The 13,846-nt window shown below is 46.5% G+C and overlaps 1 protein-coding gene across 1 annotated transcript in view; it reads right to left on the reverse strand.

The window, feature by feature from the left end:
- The window catches only part of rtn4rl1a (reticulon 4 receptor-like 1a), a 135,503-nt gene extending 128,831 nt beyond the window's left edge, over window positions 1-6,672 (reverse strand). The window contains exon 1 of the mRNA XM_077242193.1: window positions 6,126-6,672. Coding sequence (XP_077098308.1) covers window positions 6,126-6,138 — 13 coding nt within the window. The 5' untranslated portion in view covers window positions 6,139-6,672. The remainder of the gene's footprint in view (window positions 1-6,125) is intronic.
- Between the last annotated feature and the right edge of the window lie 7,174 nt (window positions 6,673-13,846).

Genomic DNA, 13,846 nt, shown 5'->3' on the forward strand with positions numbered 1-13,846 from the left:
GTATGCAGGAAGTAAGCCTACTCTTCTCCGCTGTACAAACACCATTCACCGGTCAGTGAGACAGCAAGCTGACAAACACAAACAGAACCCGGCATCACGCCTGCCCATTTCCAAAGGGAACTCACGTCACAGATGACCTTTCGCCGTGCGGTTCCCCTCTTCTCCCGATAATACATCATTAATCTCTCAATAGGCGGTGACATGGCAGACCTCTGCCGAAAGATTGTTGTTTGCTTTTTCTCTCGTTGTCTCCTAATTATCATCAGCTAATGACCGCGCCTTCCTACCCTTCAGATTTAATTAACACTCCAAAGAGAAAGAGAGGGCCAAATGTTTGCTGAGAGTTTGGGTTAATCATCTGCATGACACAGTAAAGGGGTCCGACTTGGCGGGGATCTATTTTTATGATTCTACAAATGCTAAATATGAGCATACTGTGGTGATTACCCAGCGATAAGGCAAACTGTGATGAATAAAAACATTTTTAAGAAGATGTGACACATATACAAATTAGTTCATGGCTTTTCCCTTTTCTAAACAACATTTCTAGTGTATGACTCAGTGTATAATGTTAGTAAAAGAGTGCGCTTTATATATTAAAGCGCCTGCTCAATGAATCAAAATATAAAATTACGATTATAAAGGCTGTGATTTAATTAAATAAATACATGTGCTGCGTAATTTAAAGTGAAGAGTGGCAATATTATTCAATATTATATTATCATTCTATAGTTGTACTGTAAAATTAAATCATTACTATTATATTATTTTTCTTAAATACTCTTTTATTTCTTATTTTGTTTAAGGTTTTTATAATAATTATTATTATTATTAATATGTATATACATACACACATATATAAAATATATATAATATAATATGTAGGTAACGTCTCGGTTACGTATGTAACCCTCGTTCCCTGAGTAGGGAACGGAGACGTTACGTCTGATGACGACGAATGGGGTTTCAGATTAGACTGGTAACCCCATTCGTCGCCATCCGACGTAACTCGGAGTGACAACGAAAGGGAACAATGGTATCATCATTTTTTTATGTTAAAACAACGTTATTCTTTAGGCTGTTCCAATTAATATGCATACACTCTAGACTAAACAAACAATTAAACTGGCAATTTACTTTTTAACTGAAAAAAGCAGGGCTTCCATTCCGATGGCCATCATATTAAAGGGACAGTTTACCCAACAATTAATATCCTGTCATTTACTCATCCTCATGTCTTGCAAAACTGTATTCATTTCTTTCTTCTATAGATGACAAAAGAATATATTCTGAAAAAGTTGTATGGGTTTGGAATGACATGAGAGCGTTATGATTTCTCACGTCAATTTTTAAACGTTCTGCATAGGAGAGATGTTCAAAACTTCATTTGTTTATGCTGCATAACATTTTTTACATATCAATTTATCCCAGTATATGTCTGTGGTTAATTGTGATCGCGCAAGGCTCTGCAGCTACGATCCCGTTGTCAGCTGTATACAGTGGTTAAAGTGGGATTTGGCAGGTGGGGGAACCCTCCAATTTTGTGTAGGTGCAACAGGGAAAAAGGACTCACCGAGGGACAACATATTGAGTATCGTGGTATAGCAATACTTTTTGGACAAGAGTGTCACTGTGGCACCACATATCACAATACTTATTTACTTGATATTTTAATGGTTTTATTTTGGTCCATCAACACTGATATGATGACGATACTATGTTAAAATTGCTGAACACTGGGCCAAAAATTTAGCCCTGGCATTGTAGCCACATGACCCCACATTACCCCCCACAGCCATGTGCATTTAAATGTGAGGTAGTTAGGGGGCACGCTCCCCCGAGAACATTTTGATTTCTCTGACCTACATATGTGCGATTTAAGACTTTTGAAGGCCAAACAAATGGATAATAAATAGCTTTAAAACCATGTCAGTGTGCATTAAATTATTTGTCAATACCTGCTCTCTCATCTTAATCTTTCTTTTTCTCTCAGTCTACTTATACTGCCGTTTTTCTTCCCCTCCTAAAGCTGAACTTTGACTGATAGTGTTTTCATTTTTGTCTGTGTCAGTGAAGAAAGTAAACATAGGCTCAACTGATGAGTTTTATGAATCATTTTTTTTAGATAAGTTAATTTATTCGAGGCTACCAGATCAGCATTGCCAATAGGAACCTTCTACAAGCTTTGGAATTTGAAAAGTAATTTTAAATAATACAAATTATAGGCTACGTTTAACGCAGTTAGTGGAATTGGCAAACGTTCCCTTAGGCATGCGTTGTGGAAACGCGTCAAACCATTCTCAGGTATAAATATGTAGTATTTATGGACAGTGATTTTGATCAGTGAATAGCCTATTTAATGTCGATAATGGTTACATAATGTAAAAACTAATCCTGCTGTTGATATCTTTGTAAGACTCCCGACAATATTAAAACAGTGGCAAGGGAAAACAATTTCCGGCGAAATATCGAACATTAAACTAACTTTACCACGCTCAACCACCGTGAGTGCATTTCACGCATTTATAATCACTCGAGTTCAGCGGGGAGGAAGGGATCGAGGTTGGTCGGCCAGTTGGTCCATCTCGGGACCAGCGAGATTCGTAGAGATTAATGAATCTATTTATTTAATAATTTATCTGAGGTGCCGGAACGCAGTTCCGGACTGTTCTGGCCCACTTTAACCCCTGGATGTATATTTTTTCTTCAAATTGAACAGTCACAGTGATATTTTAGTGAACACAGTGTGCTTTCCAAATAATAATGGTTGGCCACATGCATGCATGCCTCTGGCCACAAACACCTACAAACATAGAAATGTTTCTAAATTATTTAGCGAGGCGTGCAGTACTCACACACACTTGCACTGAATCATCATTAAGAGTAGGTTTGAGAGAGATTTTCCTCTGCCACAGGTGGGGGGTGTACGTGGAATCATTTCTTTCTGGCTGCGTGTGAGATCTCTGACTAAACGAGCTTTCAACTGAACAAGCTATTAAAATGGGCCAACGAGCTGCACCGGCTCACTGCCCAGCCAGTAGCACTTTGTATGGTAAGTAGCCTCCTGTTTCCTGCCCGCGCTTCAGCCAATAGATTTTTTTGTGTTTCAAACCTTTATTTAATCTGCGCTGCTTCTACTCCGAGGCTGAGGCTCTCACCCAGGTGGAGGGATAATGGAAATAGAGGTGCCATATTGTAGAGGACCTGGAGCAATCTGGGGTTAAGAGAGGGTATCGCAGAAGTGGCCAGAAAAAGAAACAGGCTCATTACAGCGAGCAGCCAGTGGGCTCCTGCTGCTTCAAATCCACAATCTCACCTGCCAACCCAAAAAAACAGGAGTCGTTTGGCCCGCAGAATCGTCTCGTCTACACTTAACATCTCCATCGTGTGGTTCTGTGGGGATGAGATGAAGGCTGCAAGCAGCGTTAGGGAAAGAAAACGTGAATTTAGACTTTTGTCGCCTATAAAAAGCTATGTTTTTCGTACATGGTACCACTGTAAAAACCTGACCTGATCCTTAATGTCTTAACTTTTCATCACTAACAAGCACTTTTACTTTTCAGCCTCACACTCGCAATTTCACTTTTGATGATCCAGTTGATTCCTAATAGACAAAATCAAATCACTACATGTTTTTATCTGAATATATTGTTTCAACACATTATGGAAATAAAATCTTTGTGACAATACCTGTCTGTCTACATCCTATCTATACATCATCCATCCATTTATCCATTCATAAAGGTCCATTCTAAATATCTATCCATCTATCCATGTACATAAATACTAACTGTCTACATGTCTATCCATCAATCTATCTATCTATCTATCTATCTGTCTATCTATCTATCTATCTATCTATCTATCTATCTATCTATCTGGTCTAGATATCCATCCATCCATCCATCCATTAAAATATATAACTACTAACTGTCTACGTATCTATCCATCCATCTATCTGTACATCCGTCCATCTATCCATTCATCTGTATACATATATGAATAACTGTCAGTCTGTCTCTCTATCTATCAGTCTGTCTGTCTATCTATCTATCGATCAAACTACATATGACCACCTATCTACCTACTCGTCTGACTGTCTGTTTGGCATTTCACACAACTATAGGAACCCAAGGTCATGGGTTCACGCAGGGAAGCACAAACCAATAACAAGTATACCTCGAACAAAGCCTCTTTGGGTGACAGAGTCGTTCAAATGCATAAATATCGAAATATAATATGCTATATTCACATATGGCACCTGACAATAAATTGTGTTGACCTATAGTGTGTCACCAGCCCAGAGTCTAGTAGAAACCCGCATTTTTGACGAAGACATGCAGCTTTCCTGTAAACACATCTGTGCTGCTCAATATTATTATGCATTCCAGACCCTTTTCTGTACCCCGGGGCTGTAAGCATAGACCCCTACTGCGAGGAATGGCAACAATAAACAGTCATAACTCCTTATCATTTTATTGTCTGTTATTGTGTGTTTGCATTGAGGAGGGGCTCAGTGCCACAGCTGATGCAGAATGATTTAAGCACACAAACAAATCCCCCCTCTCTCTTTCCCCATCCCATCTCTTGCCTCAACTCAAACCCACACATTCTTTTGTAATGAGAAGAAAATGAGGAAGCAGTTCCCAGAGCAGGCTGGTTTGAAGCTGCAGGCTGAGCATTAGTAAAAGTGTTATGACTCCGCTGTCACTCCTCAGAGGAAAAAATAACTGGCTGGAGAAGGTTTTTCTTTTAGGCACGTACATAGCAGAATAGCAAGCTGTAAAGCTGCTAAAATAAAATATGCAAATGAACGTAGCTGATATTGAAAGATATTTTAATTAAAATTGATTTGTGTGTGGGTAAGGATTCGAGTTTTCGAAAATGTGTTCACAAAAAGTGGTTCTCGTTATTTGAAAGGCATATAAATAAGAAATTATGTTTTGCATTCCATTTATGTACGGTATATCAACTGGTTTCTGTGAGGGTTGCGTTTAGGGGTATGCTATTATTAATATCATTGTCTTAATATGAAAATCATTGCAAAGGTCTTCGCTTTATAGCTTCAAAGGCCTGTGTGTGTAAATGTACCGGTTTGAAAATGTCCAAAATATAGTAATAAAACTATACGAGTTGGTCATCGGAATCTGAAATTTTCATAAATCAGCTAAATAGTTTTTGCTTTAGATCTAATAATGGAACATGTGTATGTTAAGGTTTGGGTTAGGTGTGATATAAAGTAAATATGATTGATTTTATATAAATACCATTTGTTTTTGAGTGGTTCTTACGAATATAGTTTCAGAACTCCAATAACACTCTAAATTACTCAAATGAGCATCCAAAGTAATTAGCTACAACTAATTAAAACATCAACAACAATTACTAAAGTTAAAAGCACAGCGAAAATGTATTGTGAGTGACATGGTGGCTGCCTACTAAAGGTAAAACAGCACCTCTCTGTGGACACACTTGGGTTGATCCCATCATTTTCTTCACCTGGATGTTTCTTGAATTATTCTGTAGCCTACAAGATTTGTTTTGATATCTAGACAGTAGAGTACCAAAAGCCTATCCCAAATACAACGTAACATATAGATTTTGTATCTGCCTTTTAAATCACAGCTCATATGCCACATTTTGTGTAGGCTACCATATTGAGCAAGACAGCAAATACACGCATCTATAATTTCTTGTTGTGTGTCTGAGGCAGCATTTAAGAGTTCACAAACACTGGTCCCATGGGAGACTGTCGCCATGCACCGCCTCTCTAGTCTAATAAAGATCACTAACTGAGTGTTTTAATAGTAGCCTACTAGTTAAGCGCGTGAAATAATAAGCTCTATAGTTGTCAGCTGCAGTGCGGCATTGCTTGCCTATTTTTAAGAATAATATTACGTGCTGTGTATTAATATTTCATCAGCGCATAGTCCAAAGCATAAAGAGTCTGACAAACCTGAAACTAACCTAGTTAAACCCTCGTAAAGAGTTTCTGATATATAAACTCGGATGCGCGTGCAAGAGTCACGCGCACAATAAACAGAAATGTAACCTACTTTCAGCATCACGCATCTGCTTGAACTGCACCAAAAACGCAATTATATAATCTAAAATGTTGATCTTACCTCGCCGGAACATCCTGAAGGTGCGGTGATGATGCGCTGTAGCTACTTTATCCCACTGTAGTCAAAATAAGCGTCTCATATTTAATAATCCATGTCATATGTGATAAAAGTTTGATCTGTTTTAATGATCTTCACACGTTAGGCGATCCGCACCAAATACAAATTCTTAACTATTGACCCCTGGTCTCAGGTATCGATTAAGATGGAAAACAACATCCCCGACATGGAAGTCTCACAGAAATCCCGAGATTTTTTTTAAAGAGAGATGACTCCAAGAGATCGTAGCCAAAAATGTTTCATGTAAGCATCAGTTGAGCACTTATAACTGCCTCTAAAACCTTTCAGATAGCCATAACAACAGCATTTAAAGTTTTACTATATCAGTCGGTGTGACGGGAAAACAGCCTTGTGGTGCCGTAGGCTATACGAATTTAACGATGAGTCAAATTACTGTTCTGTTTAAGTGACCGCGTTAGGATGCAAGAGATGCTCTGGTGGTAAACGGATGTCAGGCGCCGGTAAGTGTCTCTCTCTCTCTTCAGGAGTCGGAAAGCTGGAGCACCACTGGAGGAAGGTGTCGGGGAGGGGACCTGCGATGCCCGATTTGTGAAAGAACCATTCTTTTGAATCGAATCTTTTTAAAGAATCAGTTCAATGAACGGCTCACAAATTAAACTGAATCAGATAGCGGTTCTGAAGTATCATGACAAATCGGGTCCTCCCTCGAAATCGGGTCTCTTAAGTTTCAACTATCAATTATTGATTAGCCTATAGGCTATCAAGTATGGTAATATTTTATTTTACAGTGTCCTTGTTACATATGTTATGTACTTACCATAGTAATAACAGTAAAATATGCATAATTACATGCAACTAACCCTCACCCAAATACACAGTAACAATAACTCCTTAAAATAAAGTGTAACCCCAAGAAGCCTACATATATTCAATAATAATTTTAAAATATGTATAGGTTCCTTGCATAAAAAAATGTAACACTTCTTTCACTTGATAAACTGTTAATTAGCCTAATTAATAATAAAAATAATAGCCTATTTGTGAATAATTGAACATCATTACATTATTTTTTTATCTGAAATATTTGGACATTTAACACTCAATTTAACATCTAATCACCTTAAAGATGACTGTAAATACATGCAGGACAAGTGAACATGCGTGTATAAAGCTATTAGGCTATTTCGGGTATCTGTAGGCTATGCTATGTTAAGCTACCTTATCTACAGACATTAATGGTCATTCAAACAGCATTTATCATAACATGATTTTTTAAGAATTGTTATCATGCGCTATTGAGAGTATTAAAAGCAATTTGAGCCAATAGGATCGCTTGGGGTCCTAATGGAGACCAGATTATGAGGGACGACCTGATTCGTCACATTTGTTTATGAATTAGGCTAATTACGTTTTAAGTTTTATCAGTATGAATAAGACTTGATTTCAATATAATTAAATAGCATTTTATTAAAAAATGCAAAACATTTCAAATGGATTTTAGTAGCTATTTGAGCGGAATCATGGCTGCAAGAAACTGAACTGTGTGACATTTAATTACAATAAACACCCTATCAATTTAAAAGAAAAGCATAATAATCAGCAATGTGTGCCCACATATAAGTTTCTTGAAAGTTTTAAAGCCTGTTATAGGACACACGGGTAACTTAAACATTAACAATCACGGAATTCAAAACAGACTGTTCAAAAGAACCGATTCGCGGAATTGACTCATCACTAGAGGTTAGGAGCAAAGGAAAGACGAAGTGAGAGGAGAGCCTCTGCCGTCTCACTTTAATCCTAAACATGCTTCCATCCTGCTTTCTTTTTCCCAGTCAGACCTGCAGCTGTGAGGAAATCTAATGTGTGTTCGTTCGTCTCAAAGCCTGTCTCATGTTTTGTGGATGAAACTATAGTTCCCTATCGGTCAGTCACTACAACGTAGGTCATGACTGACCAATAGGAATCTCGCTAGAGAGGCCAATCTACTTCGAGTGAAACTAAAACAAGCCAATACACATTGGCGTGCAATCATTTGCATCAGCTGCGCGCCCTCGTTAGCGCGGGTATAAACGAGCAGCTGGTGCGATTGCACACTAGCTTTTTGCTTCGGAGCCAAGCACTTCGTATGCTGAACAGAGTGAATTTGAAAGCAAGCCTCTTCTGGATCTCTCCACTTTGGTGCGGGCGTGACGGCACAACAGCGCGAGCGGTCTTTTTCTCTTCTCTCTCTCTCTTCTTTGTTTGTTGTTTTAAAACTGAGCAAACAAAAAAGCTGTTTTCACGGCTGGTAAGGTGCGCGGTTAAAGCGCGCAACGGCCGTTTTTACGGCTGGTAAGGTGCGCGATTAAAGCGCTCAACGGCCGTTTTTACGGCTGGTAAGACCAGCGAGAGAGAATCGCGCACAGACAGGTGCACATTCCTGTCTGTGTTCGCTGTGACCGTTCCCCTGCGTGCTTCAGCACCAAGGAGAGCAGTCTCTAAAAGAGCTTACACAGATAGTTTGCGTCTTTTTCAAGATGACATTCTATCTGTGTGTTTCTGGATGCGGTCGTTACCTGGGGTCGCGGGATGGTCACGATCGCTGCCTTGTGTGTCTGGGCCTCGAACACGCACAGGCAGCGTTCGTGGATGAGTCATGTACCCATTGTGAAGATGACCATCTCGGAGCTGAGGTCGAGACTCACGTTCCTGCAAAGGGGCGGAGTCCCCGTGCCTGCACCTCGTTCCAACCCCCCTTCGCGGGTTGCTTCGGGCAGTGACACGGGTGACCTGAGGATTACAGTGAGCGCGCTTCCTTCGGGGAACCAACCCCCTAGGAACCCTCACTCCTCTCATGCTCCGCAACCAGTTGAGCTGCCAACGGAACGTTCTGGACCGTCCTCGAGATGTGTACCGGTCGTTTCGTTCGGCGCTCCCTGCGACGACCAGATGTCGATCGCTGCATCGGAGGGTGGGTCAGACCTCTCCACGGACGACGGCTCGGAGCCGCTGCCTCCTTCAGGTGTGCCAGCGGTGCCCGAGTCGGACCCGGAGATGATGGCCATGCTTTCCCGGGCCGCCAACAGGATCGGGCTCGTGTGGAACCCTCCACCGTGTCCCGAGCCCTCGAGGTTGGACGATTGGTATCTCGGGGTGGCGCGCGCTGGTTCTCAGCAACCCACCCCAGTGCCTTTCTTCCCGGAGGTGCATGAGGAGCTCACAGGGACGTGGACGGCACCTTTTACTGCCAGAAACCGTCTCGGTGGATCCTCCTCCCTCACCACCCTTGATGGCGGGGCAGCTAAGGGATACACGCGTATCCCGCCAGTGGAACGGGCCGTTGCTATGCAACTGTGCCCTAACTCCACTTGGCGTGGAGAACCGTGTCTTCCTTCCCGGGCTTGTAAGTACTCGTCGGACCTGACCGGCAAGGCTTACAAGGCCTGTGGGGAAGCTGCCTCTGCCATGCACGCCATGGCGTTGTTGCAGGTTCATCAGGCCAAGGCACTGAAGGACCTGCACGAGGGTGGTCATGATCCACAAGTTCTCCAAGAACTTCGTGCCGCAACTGACCTCGCGCTCCGTGCGACAAAGGTCACTGCGCGGTCAGTGGGTCGTGCGATGTCCACACTGGTGGTCCAGGAACGCCACCTCTGGCTGTGTCTGGCTGACATGCGGGAGACCGACAAGATCAGGTTCCTTAACTCCCCCGTGTCCCAGACCGGCCTCTTCGGCGACGCGGTCGAGAACTTCGCCCAGCAGTTCTCGGCTGTACAGAAGCAGACTGAGGCCATTAGACACATCTTGCCGCGGCGGTCAGCTGCTGCCTCCACCCCACCGCCCGCGGCTCCTCGGTCTGCTCGTCGCCGTGGGCGTCCGCCTGCGTCTGCCCCTGCTCCCGCGCCGCAGCAGCAGCCTCCATCCAAGTGGCACCGTGGAGCCAGTCGCAGGCAGGGCGCCCCGCCCGTCCAGGCCCCCGCCAAGAGGGGCGGCAAAGCCAAAGGTAAGCGGCCCTAGGACGGGCGACCCAGAGGTGGAAGGGACTGCTCTCCAGGAGACGATGACTGCATCGCTCCCTCCCCCGGAAGAGGGCCGGGTGGAAAATCCTTTGTTTCGTTTTGTTTGTGTTCCGCCGCTGGCCTTAAAACCAGCGGTACCCAAATTTTCAATAAAAGAGCAGTTTCTATCATCTCTGGGTTCGAAGAGGGCCCGGAGAGTAGTGGGGGGTCAGAATCCTCACCACTCTCATCCGCCTCTTCTATCGCCAGCCGGCAGCTGCGTACGGTCCGAGAACGCCATCGAGCCGCCTCCCGCACCTCCTGCCCCGTGGAACCAGGTAAGTGCTGCACAGCACACTCAGACCCCGCTACGGGCCGCCTCCCAGAGAGAGCCTCCCGAGCTGCGTCCCTGTGTTCTACCTCGCTGCCCCACTCCGGGTACGCCTACGGTCCCTTTGGTCCCGCTTGTACGGTCTCTGCGAGCCTGGTTAGCGCTCCCCAGGCCGTCTCGCTGGCTCATTCGAACCATCAGGCTCGGCTATGCGATTCAGTTCGCCCGGCGTCCCCCCAAGTTTCGGGCCATCCACTCCACTACAGTGAGAGCAGCCGATGCCCATGTCTTGCGTGCGGAGATCGCAGTCCTACTGGCGAAGGATGCGATAGAGCCGGTCCCTCCAGCCGATATGAGGTCAGGGCACTACAGTCCCTACTTCATTGTACCCAAGAAAGGTGGTGGGTTACGACCGATCTTGGATCTGCGAGTTTTGAATCGGAGCCTCCACAAGCTACCGTTCAAAATGCTCACGCAGAGACGCATTTTCGAATGTATCCGTCCCAAGATTGGTTTTCAGCGATCGACCTGAAGGACGCGTACTTTCATGTCTCGATTCTTCCTCGACACAGGCCATTTCTGCGCTTTGCGTTCGAGGGTCGAGCATATCAGTACAAAGTCCTACCCTTCGGGCTGTCCCTGTCCCCCCGTGTCTTCACGAAAGTCACGGAGGGGGCCCTTGTTCCCATGAGAGAACAGGGCGTTCGCATCCTCAACTATCTCGACGACTGGCTCATACTAGCACACTCTCGAGATCAGCTATGCGAACACAGGGACCTAGTGCTCAGGCACCTCAGCCAGTTGGGTCTTCAGGTCAACTGGGAAAAGAGCAAACTCTCCCCTGTGCAGAGGATCTCTTTTCTCGGTATGGAGTTGGATTCGGTCGCCCAGACAGCGCGCCTCACAGAGCAGCGTGCTCAGTCGGTGCTGAACTGCTTGAACACGTTCAAGGGCAGGACAGCGGTCCCACTGAAACTCTTTCAGAGGCTCCTGGGGCATATGGCAGCAGCATCAGCGGTAACCCCGCTCGGCCTGCTACATATGAGACCGCTTCAGCACTGGCTTCACGGCCGAGTCCCGAGATGGGCGTGGCGTCATGGCACTCACCGGGTGGCAATCACACCGGCGTGCCGCCAGACCTTCAGCCCGTGGTCAGACCCCTCGTTCCTGCGGGCAGGAGTCCCCTTGGAACAGGTGTCCAGGCATGCTGTGGTATTCACAGATGCCTCTGCCACCGGCTGGGGTGCCACGTACAACGGGCATGCAGTGTCAGGGGTGTGGACGGACCCTCAACTGCGTTGGCACATCAACTGCCTCGAGTTGCTAGCAGTACATCTCGCCCTGACCCGCTTGAAAAGACGGCTACAGGGCAGGGACGTGCTGGTCCGTACGGACAACACTGCGACCGTTGCGTACATCAACCGACAAGGTGGTCTACGCTCCCGTCGCATGTCGCAACTCGCCCGCCATCTCCTCCTCTGGAGTCAGAAGCATCTGAGGTCGCTTCGAGCCATGTATGTCCCCGGCTTGCTCAACCGTGTGGCCGACGAGCTATCACGAGCTGTGCTCCCGGGAGAATGGCGACTCCACCCCCAGGTGGTTCAGCTGATCTGGAGAGAGTTCGGGGAGGCTCGGGTAGACCTGTTTGCCTCCTCAGAGACCTCCCACTGCCAGCTGTTTTACTCCCTGACCGAGGGAACACTCGGCACGGACGCACTGGCACACAGCTGGCCCCGGGGCCTTCGCAAATATGCGTTTCCCCCAGTGAGCCTACTTGCGCAGACACTGTGCAAAGTCAGGGAGGACGAGGAGCAGGTCCTTCTGGTGGCTCCCTATTGGCCCACCCGGACTTGGTTCCCAGAACTCATGCTCCTTGTGACAGTCCCTCCCTGGCCCATTCCTCTGAGGAAGGACCTTCTGACTCAGAGACGGGGCACCCTATGGCACCCGCGTCCAGACCTCTGGAAACTCCATGTCTGGTCCCTGGACGGGACGCGGAGGTTTTAGGTGACTTACCCCCTGAGGTACTTAACACCATCACTTCAGCACGGGCGCCGTCCACGAGACGTGTTTACGCCCTGAAGTGGAACCTGTTCGTCAAGTGGTGTTCTTCTCGCCGAGAAGACCCCCGAAGATGTCCGATAGGGTCTGTGCTTTCCTTCTTGCAGCAGGGGTTGGAGCGTAGACTGTCTCCCTCCACCCTCAAAGTACATGCTGCCGCTATTTCAGCTTATCACGACCACATAGATGGCAAAGCAGTGGGAAAGCACGACCTGGTCGTCAGGTTTCTTAGGGGGGCGAGACGATTAAATCCTCCTCGACCCCCCTCCATACCCTCTTGGGATCTTTCCCTGGTGCTTCGAGCACTTCAGGATGTTCCCTTTGAGCCTCTGCAGTCAGTAGACTTAAAGCTTCTTTCCATGAAGACTTTGCTGCTGGTTGCACTGGCCTCTGTCAAGAGGGTAGGAGACCTGCACGCATTTTCGGTCGACGAATCGTGCCTAGAGTTCGGGCCGGGTGGCAGCCACGTGGTACTAAGACCCCGGCCTGGCTATGTGCCCAAGGTTCCTACCACTCCCTTCAAAGACCAGGTAGTGAACCTGCAAGCGCTGCCTTTGGAGGAGGCAGACCCAGCCCTGGCTTTGCTCTGTCCCGTTCGCGCTCTGCGTATGTACGTGGACAGAACTCAAAGCGTCAGGACCTCAGACCAGCTCTTTGTCTGTTACGGAGGCCAGCAGAAGGGAAAGGCTGACTCCAAGCAGAGGATGGCCCACTGGATAGTGGATGCCATCGCCTTGGCTTACCAAGCACAAGGCGTGCCCTGCCCGCTCAGGTTGCATGCACACTCCACGAGAGGCGTTGCATCCTCCTGGGCGCTGGCACGTGGCTCCTCGCTAACAGATATCTGTAGAGCTGCGGGCTGGGCGACACCTAACACGTTCGCTAGATACTATAGCCTACGTGTAGAGCCGGTGTCCTCCCGTGTTCTCACCCTAGATGGGTAGAAGCACTGAGAGGTCTGGCTCTGTCGGCTTGCTGCACCCTACTGTGCACCCTTATTGCTCCAGAGTAAAACCTGTTGAGTCCTCCAAAACCCCTCGGCCCGGACTTGGCGGAGCGTCCGGCGCCAGGCCCTTATCCGCTGAATCCTTGAGAACCGGATCTGGGCTGGGTTCCATTTGTGTGACCCTACGGGGATCCCATATGTGTATATTCCACGGCTGCTCCTATCGGAAGCCCGTGTCTTTCCCTTGGGCTAAGTCACCCTTTATTTCATATGCAGTACAGCTTTCGGCTAGTCCATATGCATTTCCACATAACTCTTTGAAGAAGTGGCTTCCGCAGCGTTCCTTCCTAAACAGAAAGGGCACGCTTTCCCAGTGTTATCCAATATC

The sequence above is a fragment of the Siphateles boraxobius genome, unplaced genomic scaffold (assembly GCF_051911475.1).
Source record: "Siphateles boraxobius isolate OS27281-9 unplaced genomic scaffold, OSU_SipBor_1 25, whole genome shotgun sequence".
Lineage (NCBI taxonomy): Eukaryota > Metazoa > Chordata > Actinopteri > Cypriniformes > Leuciscidae > Siphateles > Siphateles boraxobius.